The 14,136-nt window shown below is 36.2% G+C and overlaps 1 protein-coding gene across 1 annotated transcript; it reads left to right on the forward strand.

The window, feature by feature from the left end:
- Nucleotides 1-2,775: 2,775 nt before the first annotated feature.
- LOC149543847 (uncharacterized) lies at nucleotides 2,776-13,713 on the forward strand. Its single transcript, XM_089798528.1, has 3 exons — nucleotides 2,776-3,241; nucleotides 11,647-11,876; nucleotides 13,148-13,713. Exons 1-3 carry the CDS (start codon nucleotides 2,926-2,928, stop codon nucleotides 13,424-13,426), a joined length of 825 nt encoding a protein of 274 aa, XP_089654654.1. The 5' UTR covers nucleotides 2,776-2,925; the 3' UTR covers nucleotides 13,427-13,713.
- The last annotated feature ends 423 nt before the right edge of the window (nucleotides 13,714-14,136 follow it).

Genomic DNA, 14,136 nt, shown 5'->3' on the forward strand with positions numbered 1-14,136 from the left:
TCCTAGCAAGGTATGGTGGAAAGTTGATAATTGGAGAAGAAACTGCTCCATATAAAGCTAATACCTAACAAGTAGTGTGCCATTGGGTTTTATTTTTGGGAGGGGAAGATGGTCTTCTTCTACTCTTTTTGTCACCCTTTTTTCAAGGTGCTTCTAGGATGGGAAAATCAAGTTCCACAAGTTTTTCAAAAATAGGGTCTCGTCCACCTTGGTCTTTGGTACTCTTGAGGAATCTTTCTTTATCTAGGGTTCCAAATTAATCTTGTCTCTGACCTTCCTTCTCTACTTGTCTTTGTGCTCTTCAAAGATCTCTCCTCTAAACAACTCTTTCCCAAGCCTCTACTTTAGCTTCTTCTTCTTCCAATACTTGGATGACATTTCTGTAGTGTTTTGCATTCCTCCTGTACCTCTAGACAAATGTATTTAGGGATGAGATGATATCTTCCTAGTCGTCTTGGAATCCATGGTTAGGTTGGAGTACAGGAAACACATTCTCATGACGTAGCACCATTTTTCCTCATGGTATACTTCTTCTGGTCTAGCGACTGTTCATCTCCCCAGCAGAGTCACCAAAAATCTATTGGTAAACAGATTGTTCCTTTTTAATTAACTCTTCAAATGCCCAAAAATCATGAACAATGACTGACTACAATAGTTGGGAAATTGTAACTAAACAACTAATTTCCTTTTGAATTTATAGGTACAACTCCCTTGGGTTTGCGATTTGCAATGAATTTGTTTGTTCCTAATCCTAAGATGGGGTTTGTTCTTGACCAGGGAATAAGTGAGGAAAACCAAGTTAGGCCTAGACAGGAACTAACCTAGGCTAGAAATTGGGTCATAATACCAACCAAATCTGTAAATTCACACATCTTATGAGATCAAAAAATTTGGTGATGCAATAATGAATTCTATTTAAATGACTAATATGCTTAATAGAGAGATTTTTAACTCTAAATGAAATAAAACTAAATTAGGAAACAGTCCTAAACAAGCCTCTTTTTACTTCTGACAATACTACGATTATCTTTAGCTTGCTATATTAAAATAGGGGAACAAAGCTCTATTTGCCCATTAGTCTAACTCAACACAAAGAGACGTTTCTAACTAAGACATTTAATGGAATAGTAACTAATTGACACAAAATATATTCAAGTTGTCTTTGCAATATGAAGCATTTCACACCAAAATTTAGCTGACCTTTTCATCAATTTTCAATTGAATAGATATAGGATTCTGAGATGAACTGTTACAAAAAGGGGATTGAATCAGTTCATCTTCTTCTCAAACATGACAAATGGCAAGAAACCAATTATCAGTTACAATTTCATGACATAATATAGAAGAGTAGGACTAATATCATTTCACTTTCTTTCCCTTTTTTAGCTCCACTTTATAGGCCTTGGTAGCAACGATGATTGGAATAAGTTCCTCATGTTTGGGGATGTGGATGTTGGTGTATCTAATAAGCCACTTGGAGTGTTCTGTGGCCAAGTATTTGATTGCGTTTAACCGTTCTTGTGTTTCCGCTACTACCACATGAATGCATCCACTGAGCCGTTGGAGATTGACACTCTATCCTGATGGCTAGAAGATATCTCTATTAACTTGTCCAAGTAATTGGAGAAAGCCTTTTGCATAATAGCGACTCCTACTACTGCTTTTCCTTGCCTTAGGAAATTAGACCTAGACTCAAACATTAATGGGAACAAAACTGGCTCCATCTAAAATACACAAAACTCACTTTGCCAATAATTTAGAAAACAAAAGTGGGGCAACACGTTGCATCCCTAATTTCTCCAAATAGGATGCATAGTGGTACAAGTGAGCTAGGTTCGGGGGGGGTGGGTGGTTTCATTTCTTATTGTATCATGAATGTGCTAGCTAATGGATCATAGTCATGTTATGTTGGTGGTCATTTTTTTTATTATGTGTTATAACAGTTTTTGATATACGTCTTCTAGGGGGGGGGTTATTTTGGTGGATTGGATTATATTTGGTTTGGGCATGATCATGTTCCATAAATGGCTATGGATGCCTCCTATGGCACATCATAATATGTAACATTTTTTCCCAAAAATTAATATAAAGTATCCTTTTACCGATAAATAAATGTTAAATATTTTTAAAATGTGCTTCTAAAAAGGAGTCTGTGGAATGCACTGAAAATCAAATAAAAGACATTTAAAATTTAAAAGAGAAAAATAATAAAACTGTGAATCAAATAAATTATTTTGTATGATTTTGCTATCCACACATTTTAGTACATATTTTTAAATTGAAAAAATAGCTTAATCCCCAACAAAATTATCTCTAACTAATCACAAAATTGAAATTAATAAATAGAAATTTATTTTAAAAATAGAACTTTTTCAAACTTCTACATATGATTTTTTCCTTTCACAAATTACTAAAACAAAGCTCCATGCTTTATATGAGGCAAGGACTAATAATGAATAACAACTAGTATAGATATCTTAAATAAATCTATCTAAAGAAATGTCGATAAATATCCACTATAAAATAATTATAATTTAATTTACTACATCTAATATTATTTATATTTTCTTTATTTCTGTTTATTTAGTTTTTTACTAACTTAAAAATGGATGATTTATATTTTCAAATATTATAATTTAAAGAATATTTTATGTGATTATTAATTTTTTTATTAAAAGTATTTTCTATTTATATTTCAAAATGAAATTATTTTTAATGAATAGTTATTTTCTATTAATAAATAATATACTAAAAAGTAGGGATACAAGAGCACATATGAACAATTAAATGGAAAAGCTGAATTTCTAACACACATACTAGATAATAAATGTTCCTTCGCTGAAGATACCTTGTTTACAGAATCCACTATTTGGGAGACTCCCTGCTCATGTAGGCTAGCTATAACGGGCCAGAGGGTTCAAGGCTATGGCATCGGAAACAGAGAACAGATTGGCCGATTTGGCAGGGAAGGCGGTGTTGATAACAGGGGCATCATCTGGGCTGGGGAGAGAATTCGCACTGAGCTTCGCAAAGCAGGGATGTAATGTTGTTGTCACAGCTCGCAGGTTGGACCTCCTCCATTCTCTGTGCAATGAAATTGAACAGCTCAATTCCTCTTCAAAGGCTGTTACGGTGGAGATGGATGTTAGCTCTTCAGAGGCCCTCATTGATCTGGCTATCGAAAAAGCTTGGCATTCCTTTGGTTCCATCGACATTCTTGTTAACAATGCGGGTTACAGAGGTACGAATTGCAGTGGGTTTCTTTTCTTTACATATTCGATTGACTGTATATAATAATTTATAATATAATTTCCAGGGTTTGATAAATGTTGAAAACCAATTCTGCTTCGCCACATAGGAATACCAGAAAACTGAGTTACATGGATAATATGGATTAACTTCTGTACAATCACTGAAACACATTTACGGTAGACATTTATAAAAAAAAAATGGTGCTACCATGGTACAAACATGTCAGCACAATATTTCCCAATGCCTCTGAGGTGAATATTCAAATTCAATGCAATCCACCTATTCCATCTTATACATTTGGATGCCATCAAGCCTTTTGTTTATAGATAAAAGAGCAGTTTTGTACGGGACATTTGCAGGTTGGAAAAATTGTAACTTCTGATAACACTGGATGCTAAATAATGGCCTATAAAATAAAAAATTGGTTTACATGGAAAATGTTGGTATCCATTCAGCCGGCCTCTACTCAGAACAGGTGGGATGAGTGTCCCCAATAGGAACGCGTATATCCTATTCCAAGTCTGCCAGAACAGCAGCAACTCCGCAATCTGTCCTAATACGACCACCACAGCCATGACCACATTAGCCATCCAGCCCTAATATATTCCGAATATAATCCAAATTGATTGCTTTAGGCACAGCTAACCAAAATCAATGTAATTTTTTAAAGTAAACTTCCTTCTACTTAAAAATAAAACATGTCATGGGCTTAATGTGAAGTGGGGCACTAGAATTCATAGAGTTAGATGTAGTGCAATGGATGAATGCCTGATATAGAGGTAGAGGAGAGAAGGCAGGGGAGCGTCAGCTCTTCAACATCACACTCCATGATTTATTTCTAACTTGTAGCCTATAACTGGAGGCTAAAGAACTCCTTGGGCTACGCTACATCCCTTAAACCTTATTGTGTGAGATGATGTCATCAGTTCACAAGCCTTCAACCTTAGATTGAGTGGGCCTTCGATTGTCAGGTAGCTAGAAGCATTTGTATTGACTCTCCAATGAGATGAAAATGATCATTGACATCAGAGTTAGAAACTGAGGATAAAGTATTTGAGTGGCTTCAAAGTTTGCAAGGAAGTTCGCAGGTTAGTTGACCTCTTAGAAGCAGTGGGTGCAAACTTACATGGTGAAATTTTACTGCCAACACTTCCTCTTCCAAAGAATCCAATTTCATCACACTTAGGAGTGGAGACTTTTTCTTTTCCAAGATAAAGATCTTGGAGTCATAAGCTAATTTCTGAGAATCTGATCTGAAGTCATAAGCTAACTTTAAGCATTGTCAATGCCTGCGCTTCTGCTTTATTGTTCATTCCATGGGGGATGAACATGAAAGAGACTATAGTCATCTTACCTTCATGATTCTTTGTCTCTAAAGATACACCCAGTCCCAGGTCTGCTTGGGTTACATCTAGAGGCTCTGTCAAAATTAAACTTCAACCTAGATGGAATAGGAGGATGCTACCTCACCTTCACCCTGGACCTGATGACCTTAAGTATTCATTGTAGTTTCCTTTTAATGGAGGCGGGGCTTACTTTTGTCCATTTGGCCATCGGACTATGATCTTCTTCTTTCAGGGAATAAGGAAGAAATATTGATTAATTGAGAAATAGAGACATAAATCTTGCTGAACAAACTTTCTACGATAATTGTAATGTCCCCTTTTGGGACATACAATATTTTCTCCCAAAAATAACAATTCCGACAAAGCAATGTATTTACAAAGAGTATTCTACAAAGAAATTACACAATGTCAAGTAAGCTTAGAGAAAGTTCTAATTAATTAGCATCAAGCATTATGATCATAAATAATCCCTGTTGAAAACAGAATCTTTCAAATGCATTGGATCTATTTCATAGCATATTTCCAACAGCCAACCATATCGGTAATTGGATGAGAAAGCACAGTAGGACGCCCAGAGACTATCCCCTACAATTAACCCCAAAAGCACAGAACAACCATCCAAGTCAATGCTAACCCTTGTTCCACAAGCAAACCAACTTGGGGTGACCTACTTAATTTGGGAACCAGTACTGCTGGAGATCCCTAACCCGTTTCCTCACTAATCCCATATATGACTGCGTGTAGGAGATTCAAATGAATAATTACCATTCCTAAGATTCTTGTTGAATTGGCAGCCAATTCCTTGAATAATCTTATTCATTGATTCTTGAGTCAATTGCCAAAATTACACATATGTACTGATTACTTTTCAGACTTTCCTGATTCAACACACGATTTTCTTAATTTATCCTTGAATAAGTGATCTGAATTGATGATCTGTTCTTATTCCCATTCGACGGCTTGCATATAATCTCTCATTCGCTTCGATTCCTTGATTGATTGATTCATGTTTTATCATTCATTCCCTTTTATTGTTGTTTTCCTTATTTCCAAATCAGACTTGCTTTCGTCATTGCCTTTCCACAATCAGGTTTCCTCTATTTAGAATCATTATTGAGGGATGAAGAGTCATCAGTTCATACCCATTCATTACAAAGGACAAAACTCATCTAAGATTTACATCCCTTCTTTTTGCTTATAGCCACCTTTGCCGACCGCTGCCATCGTAATACTGTTAAATAACCATATTCATTTGGCCACTTGAACTTCAGACATTTTTTTTTCTGGGCTAATTGGCCTCTCACAATAAACTGCTAATATTTATTATTATTTTCAGGTATCAGTTAGCCTTCTTCAATAAATATTATTATATTTTGCTCAGTAATTTTTATCATTTAACCGTATTAGATTTTCACAATCCATTTGGCAAGAGATTTTTTGTTTCTGGATTCGATTATGTGCGTTTTTTTTAGCATCAACGTTTTGGATCACACTCCATGATTCTTGCATTCTCCCATCCTGATGATGAATCACAGAATGTGATCTGAAATTTTGATGCTAAAACACACACACACACACACAATCGAATCCAGAAACAAATTTTTTATATCATGTCTTTTAATACTAGTCAGCACTATTTGCTAACCTACGTTTAGTTCCTATTTAAGGCTGTGATTGCTTTGTGATGTATCATGTTCGGAAAGGGGCATTACAGTCTGCCCTCCCCAAGATTTCTTATCCTGGAGTGATGATGGTTTTAATAATCTATTTTCAACCAAATCTTTTGCAATGTGAGGGTTTTAAGCCAACTTGTTGATGTAAGTTTTATGCCCTTACAACATGTACGATGAAACTCTCAAATGTTGTATCCTCTCTTGAATATAGACACCATATATGCTAAATATTTCAATGAAAGATCATAAAGGTGACTCCAAGGTTCCTTCTTAGTGGTGGATACTCTCACAATGACATTAATGTAATATGCTGGTATCACAAGTGAATTATGCTTGTTCACCTAGGACTTGTCAACTGGACTTTCGATGGTATGGCCTCACAATGTGCAATGAAAATATATCCCAGCTTCCAGCTTATGAAATGCAACTAAATTTATGATTCTAAGTGACTTTTGTTTATAAACAAGGATGCAAATAAGAGTGATGACAACCTGCCTCAACTCATCCAATTTTGATCCAAATTTTGTCTCATTGACGTTCTCCTCTTTGATATCTTCAAAATCAAGTGCAACCCCAACATCACCCAACATGGCTGAAATGGAAGTGTCAACACCCAGGCTATGCTGTGCAATCTCATTTTGTATCTCTTCAAGTATCCTCAATCTGATGGTCAAGGCAACATGCCAAGACTCCACTGTACTCATTCCTTCTTCATCCACCAACTTCGTTATTTCCAAATATCTCTCTGATAGCCCAATAAATGCTCGTAGCCTAGGAATGGCTAAGTCCTTGATTGAAAGGAAATCCTTCCACTCCTCTTCAAATGTTTTGAATTTGTCTCTAATAGCCATTAATGACCTGAATATCGAGATAAAGGAAGGCAAGAAATTTTGCCCATCTTGAATTATATCACTGATCCAATCTTTGACTTCGTGCACCTGAGCCGATATCTCTTCTATGTTACTCCCACTGTCTTGCGGAAGGGCTGCCTGATGCAACTATTGGATAGGCTGGTAATCTCTCTAATATCTATTTTCGGCCTCCAACTTCACAATCCTTTCGTTTGCCTTCCTCAACCTTTCTCTAATTGAAACCATGCCTTCTTAGATCTTCTCACATTCCATGTCATTTGTGATTCTTCCCAAGTTATGCTTTACTATCTCATACTCTTGGGCTACAATCTCATCCACTGCCTTGCTAACCTTTGGTATAGCAAATTGAACTTTTCAGTGACCCTCATCATCGCTCCGGATTACCTTTGCCACTGTTTTGCAATTTGTTTCTATTTCTCACTATCTTCCTTTTCCACTAACCCTTGAATATCTTCAACTATTTAGACAGTCACCACCTTGCCTCTTGGCATAAGCATTTGCCTTAACCATAGTGGTGTAGTGCATCTCCCCAAATTTGGATTCGGTTCGACTAGCAAAGCATCACCAACGGCCTCAAGCGCTTGGCTTATTTCCTCAATATCAATTGGCGTGTTCTCCTCTTCACTAGTGACTATCATACCATCTCCATGTTGGTCCTCCGAGAGAGGAGAGTACTTGGTACTTTCACTGTAGCCACTTGATTCCGAATCAGAGCTCACTTCTACCAAGACCCTTTGTCCACTTGTATTAACTTCTCGGCTCCTAGCCTCAATTATGCTCTCCCTTAACGGTGCTGCATGCTTTCTCTTTGTTGGAGGCTCTTGATGTTCTTTACTTTTCTCAACCCCCAAATTTCTCTTCTTGCTCTTAATGCTCTTTGTTGCGAGCTACTGCCCCCACCTTTTTGTCTGATTGACTCTGCTGGACCTTCTTCCTCCATTTTCATCTTCTCATTAGTAAGGCGTACCCTCCGAATTTGTAATCGCCTTAACTTCTCATTGTACCATGACTCAATGTGTAGATCAATTGTCCTTGTAACTGCCTCTAAGGAAGGACCTTGATGATCATCCCAACTAACTAGACCCAACTCTGTTCCATCCACTATATCATAATCTTCCCTTAGCACATTTTCATTATCTTCAAGTTGATCGGGTATATCAAGGCCTCTCCATTTGATTGCCCTCATCATGCCCATTGACAATCTTGAGAACGCTAGCTTCCTCATATAGAAGTCACCTGTGCATTGGCCCAAAAATCTTCTATATTAGGAATATGTTTGAACGTGTTTCCATGAGATGCCTTGAGAATCCTTGTCTTGCTCTATACCATCCTAGATGATATCGCTCTTAACTTTTTCTCCGCAGCTGCAAAGGTGATAGGATTGGGGCAAGTATCATTGCCTATTCCAAATGAGAAGGTGATCCTTGTCTCATCCTTAAGTATCATCATCTTGTCATAATGCTCAAGTTGCCTAGCCAACTCCATCAAAAACATCTTGTTGTGTGGGTACCTTGGAAGTCTCTTGGGACAAACTTTGCTTCCTACTACTCTAATATATGCGAATTGCGAAAATTGTATGAACCAACTCCCATACTTTTTAACTTTTACTTCCACTTTCATTGAGAGCCTTCTAACAAGTGTCCCTTGTAATATTCTTACCGTCTTCATGGCAAAGGCATCATAAAACATCTTATAATCTTTGGTGTTGTGCAAATGAAGCTGTGGATAACACTCATGCACCAAATATTGCCCTGACCCATTGCCAATCACTCTAAAGTCTTAAGTCCAGAATTTTCATATAGTCTTGCAATTAGATAGAAAAGATAGGATCCCATGTAGAATTGCTTTTGAATTTGTATTGTCCTTAGTTGCAACTCTAAATTTTCACCTATAAATTATAATTCTAGCCCAATCAAATTTTCTCTTTCCATTTTCAATTTCATCAATAAAATAGTACATCCAGTTCTCAAATTGCATACTTTGAGCCACGCCCATGATCCGGTTGAGAAGCACAATAAGGTCGCCATATTCCGATTTGAAATTTGACTTAGTGAGCTTTGACGACTTGGTATCTCCCTTCTTGCCTTCGTGTAACCAATTCTGCTTTAGATGAATGAAGTAGGCCTCTTGATTATCCTGAAAGAACTTGGCTGCCTGATACGTTGTTACCACTGCCATGCCTCTATGCTGGGGAATATTGAATACTTCTTCGACCGCTTGTCTACTAATGTTAGCCAGCACTCTCTTCCCCTCATCAAAAATGATGGACTTGGTCACAATATCAAATTGGGATGCACACTCCATTACCAATTCTGGACAAGGCAAGGTAGGAGGGAAAGCCGCCGCGTGGACAATTCCGCTCTTGTAGACCTTCCTCGCCATGGAGGATTGTCCTTCCTTCAATCTATCCTTCAATTGTACCATGTTCACTGTGCCAATATTGGTATCACTTATTCGCCTCACTTTCGAGAAGAAGGCGGTCTTAGGCATCATGTCTTCTTTGTCCTTGCAAGATATGATGTCCTAGCAAATGAAGTACTTGCAAAATCTGCCCTTTTCATCGAACTTTGACTTTTTAAAATTGCCCACAATTGCAAAAAATAAATCAAACCTTAAATCGTCTTGCCTCCACCCCAAACAAAATCAGCATAGCTGGAGGAAGAATTCGTTGCCAAAGAAGGAAATCTCAGACCTTAAAAAATCACTCAATCTTGCAAAAATCGGATATGCTCCTCCAAATCACCCTAGGGTAGAAATTGCCCAACCAAGAAGGAAAAAATAGCTGCCAAGCAAAGGAAAATCAGACCCCAAAAAATTGCTTGGGGTAGAAATTCGCTCCCTTAGAAGAAAATTGCTGCCAATCAAAGGAAAATCAGACCCCAAAAAATTGTCTTAGTTGGAAATTCACCCAACTTGAAGAAGAAATTTGCACATCCAAGGAGGGAAAAAGGAATGAGGAAATAAGAGGAGGGGAAGCCCCTCTTATACCAAACTTTTTGCCTCCAGAGTGAGCCAACCTACCTGGAGGGAAACAAAATTAAGTTAGTCCATCAATTAATGACCCAAATTTAAATGCAACATTAAAATTACTTAGCCCTATAGTGAAATTGGCCCATTTAGTTGCCAGTTTGATCTAGAATTGTAAAATAGAAACAAGGTAAGCCTAGGAGATGTCAAAATTTTCATTTAACAAAGTTTTGGCAATTAAAATATCATTAAAATCGAATCTAGCAAGCCAAAATCAAATTTCAATTGCAAATTACCAATTTCCTTTAACATTTCTAAAATCCCTTACGCAAAATTTCAACCACATTAATGAGATTTTGCAATTTAATCCAATTTCAATTTTGCAATACAATTTCAATTTTTTAACAAAATAAATCCTTTTTCCGGCAATCAAAATTCAAACTCCAATTTCAATTTCACTATCAAAACTTTCCTTTTCAGCAAAAAAAATCAAGATTTTCCAAAATGATTAAATCTAACAAATTCATTTTGAAAATGCTCAAGTTTATATAATTATTTCAAATTTTCAAAGAAAAAATCCATCTAAGTCCAAAATTTGCACATTTATCCTGCTAGATATCATTTTAACCATTGAAAAAATGTTGTTAAATTTTGTTTTGCCTAAGGACAAAATTACATGTTCCGGAAAAATCAAGTTTCACACCGGGTGAAAAGAAATAAACCGAATCCCCTTTTGGCCTGAAGGTGTCCAAGGTGTAAAAAATGCCAATTCAAAAGCCTCTGCACAACTCCAAATTTTGCAAAAGCAACCGAAATATTTCCAACAACGCTAAAATTGCCAAGGCTTGCCCGAAAAAGGGGTTCCTCAAAAATTTTGGGCGATAGTGTAAAACCAGAACTTAGGAATTTTATCTTAACCCATTGCAACTTTAGGGGGTCCCCATTTGCAATGGGACAATGACATCCACCCACTCCTTTACTCTCACCAACCGTTTCTTTTGCTTCCCCTTAATTTACTGCCAATTCATCACCTTCTTCCAGTCCAACACACACTGCTGCTCCTTGACACATTGCTTAATTATCTAAATTGTATCTAGATACCATAGTTGGATGATCAACCAGTCGTTTTATTAAAATATGTTACTAATGCTGTTCAAAGAAAATGAGCCCAGTCCTACCTAATGCTTCTGCATTGGGTTTTTCAATTCAGTACATCCCATCTGTTCATTTTATTCATTTTTTATGCAATGAATATCATTGAATCAAGAACCTGGATCCTGAAACATTAAGTCAAGTCCCCGCGCCATCACTGGCTCAGATGGATTGAGAGGTTTTGATTTATTCCTACTGTTTGCAATGAGGTTGATGTCTACAGGTGTAGAATTTGAATACAACACTACTTAAGTGGATAAAACATAAATCCAATTGATGCCGTGTTGGCTGTATCTATTAAAACAACCATTATCTTTTATCTATTATTGATCACATCTCTCTAATAATATTTAACATTTTAACGATTTGAAAGGTTTTTGGTAGGTAGTGTAAAATCGCCACTGCAGTATCAAGAGGAAGAATGGAACACTGTGATGAACACCAATTTGAGAGGAGCCTGGCTTGTTTCCAAGGCCATTGGGACTCGTATGCGAGATGCAGGAAGGAAGGGCTCCATCATAAACATCTCTTCTACTGCCAGTGTCAACCGGGGCAACCTTCCACGCTCCATGATCTATGCAATCTCCAAGGTTGGGCTCAACCACCTCACAAAGGTACCTGCAGCTCAAGCTTCTCTTTTTCAACTGCTTGTAATTAAATTATTATAATTTTCACTGTTTTTGGATGAAAAAATTGGAGCTTCTAGTTTTGCTAGGCATTATCCTTTATTATCAACTGTGCAACACATTAGAATTTGGCAGGTGTAAACTACTATGGGTTTAAAGAGTTGATGACGTGATCCATAAATAAATAGTGGCCATGAATAAATAATGACCAAGATATCGAAATTTTTCCTTTTCTTGATGATGAGTCACAGATTGTGATCTAAAATATTGATTCAAAAACATATATTCAGTTTGTATCAGAACCTCTGTCAATCACCCCTCTTGACTGGAAATGTCATGTTTTTAATTTCCGAGATAGTTAACTGGTCAACTCCTTTTCTGTCACATACACACAGATCTAAGTTGCCCATAGTTGAACCCAAATTTCATAGTGACACTCAGCCACGATAAATAGATCACGAACTCTCCACTTGGCAAAAAGCTGTCTATCATAACCATGTTACATCAAGTTCCCAAGTTACGGTGGCAGGGGACTGGGGGATGTGTATCCTGGAGTAACTTTTTGGGAGGCCATTTTAAGGGTATGTGTGATAGGGGATGGCTATAAAAAAGTACGTGACTTGACATGTATTGGAATTTTCAATCACATTGGTAAGAGATCCATCATATACAGCATAAAACCATAATACATAAGTTTAGAACTAAACCGAGATTTCAGGTTCACATGACTCGATGCACATATTAGCACTATTTCGATACTTGTCCATGTGCCTACATATTAATTCATATTAATACTTGGCATCTATATATATTCAATCAAACATGCTTGCCATTTGAAATGGTCAGATGTTTGTTTTGTCATATTCAAGTTGTACACATACATGTATATACAGTTGAATGTGCCTACCGCTTGAAATAGTAAAATATATGTTTGTTGGTATTCATGTAGTAACATATTGTATAAATACATCAATATTTTTCAGTGTTCTTGTCGTTTAGATATGCACATAATTGAAATGATAGTTTGATTGGATACTTTCTGCATCTACAATCATCTTATTTGATTTCAATTAGACTTGGAGTGAATTAAATTGTAAGATAGATTGGAGCTTGTGATGTCTATCTTTGCTTGTAATATAATAACAAAGTATTGTGGGTTATCATGTCTGTAATGCAACTTCTCAAAGTGAAGGATTGTTTTAATCTGTTAATTTTTTTATGATAAATAAGTTGATACATAATCCATTTGTGTATCGCAGGCTATGGCACTGGAGCTTGGCAGATATAATATTCGAGTGAATTCAATTGCTGCAGGATTATTCAAGTCTGAGATAACAAAAGATGTTTTTGAGAATGATTGGTTTTATAAGGTTGCAGAAAGGATTGTCCCATTACAGAGATGGGGAAGTACAGATCCTGACTTGACAAGTCTCTTGCTTTTGCTTGCTAGCGACTCATCCTCTTATGTCACGGGAAATATTTTCATTGTTGATGGTGGTCACACTATCCCCGGATTTCCTTTATGGTCATCACTCTGATGTAGGATTCATGTCATTTCCTCAGTTCTTTTTGAAAAAATATGTTTTTGTGCAGGCACCTCTCTTTAATTAGACTCAAGATAAAATTAATTATTAAGGTTGTTAAAATATTATGTAAAAATTATCTTTCGTATTTGTACATCTTTGTGAAAAGATTTTAATAATTGAAAGCAAAGACATACATGTACCCATGCAAGAATAGGAGTACCATGTGGTATAAACAGTATCTCCTCATGGGAATGTGACATTGAAAATTGAAAAAAAAATCACTTTGCTATTGATCCTTATTTTGAGATCTCCATTTATATTTACTACATAAGAGAAGTTAACATTAACAACCAATCACCATTCAGCATTATTCAACACTTTCTAAATATTTACGTTTATGCTAGTACTTACACTGATAAAGTTGCACATTTTTTATTACTAAGTAATTGGAAAATATTTGTTTGATTTTAATAGTGATCAAGAGATCAATTTATATAAGAGGCTCAATAGTGTTTCCTTAAGAAAAAATTGTAAATAATAAAAATATTATATTCTAGGAACAAGAAAATAAATATTAGAAACATTCTAATATTTACATATGAATACAATAGATAATCATTAAATACTAAATAGAGATAATAGAAACTATCTATTATCATAATACCTTCCCTTAATGGTTAATCTATCCAGAGCACAAAGTTGTCAAAAAGTGTAAAAGATAG

Source organism: Cupressus sempervirens, chromosome 8, assembly GCF_028749045.1.
Source record: "Cupressus sempervirens isolate cs-2001-9-10 chromosome 8, ASM2874904v1, whole genome shotgun sequence".
Lineage (NCBI taxonomy): Eukaryota > Viridiplantae > Streptophyta > Pinopsida > Cupressales > Cupressaceae > Cupressus > Cupressus sempervirens.

Bases quoted from the DNA above. Each gene is read 5' to 3' on its own strand.
- LOC149543847 (XM_089798528.1), top strand. From the start codon at position 2,926: ATGGCATCGGAAACAGAGAACAGATTGGCCGATTTGGCAGGGAAGGCG. The intron at 3,242-11,646 runs GTACGAATTGCA...GGTTTTTGGTAG, and splicing joins TAACAATGCGGGTTACAGAG to GTAGTGTAAAATCGCCACTG. The intron at 11,877-13,147 runs GTACCTGCAGCT...TGTGTATCGCAG, and splicing joins GGCTCAACCACCTCACAAAG to GCTATGGCACTGGAGCTTGG.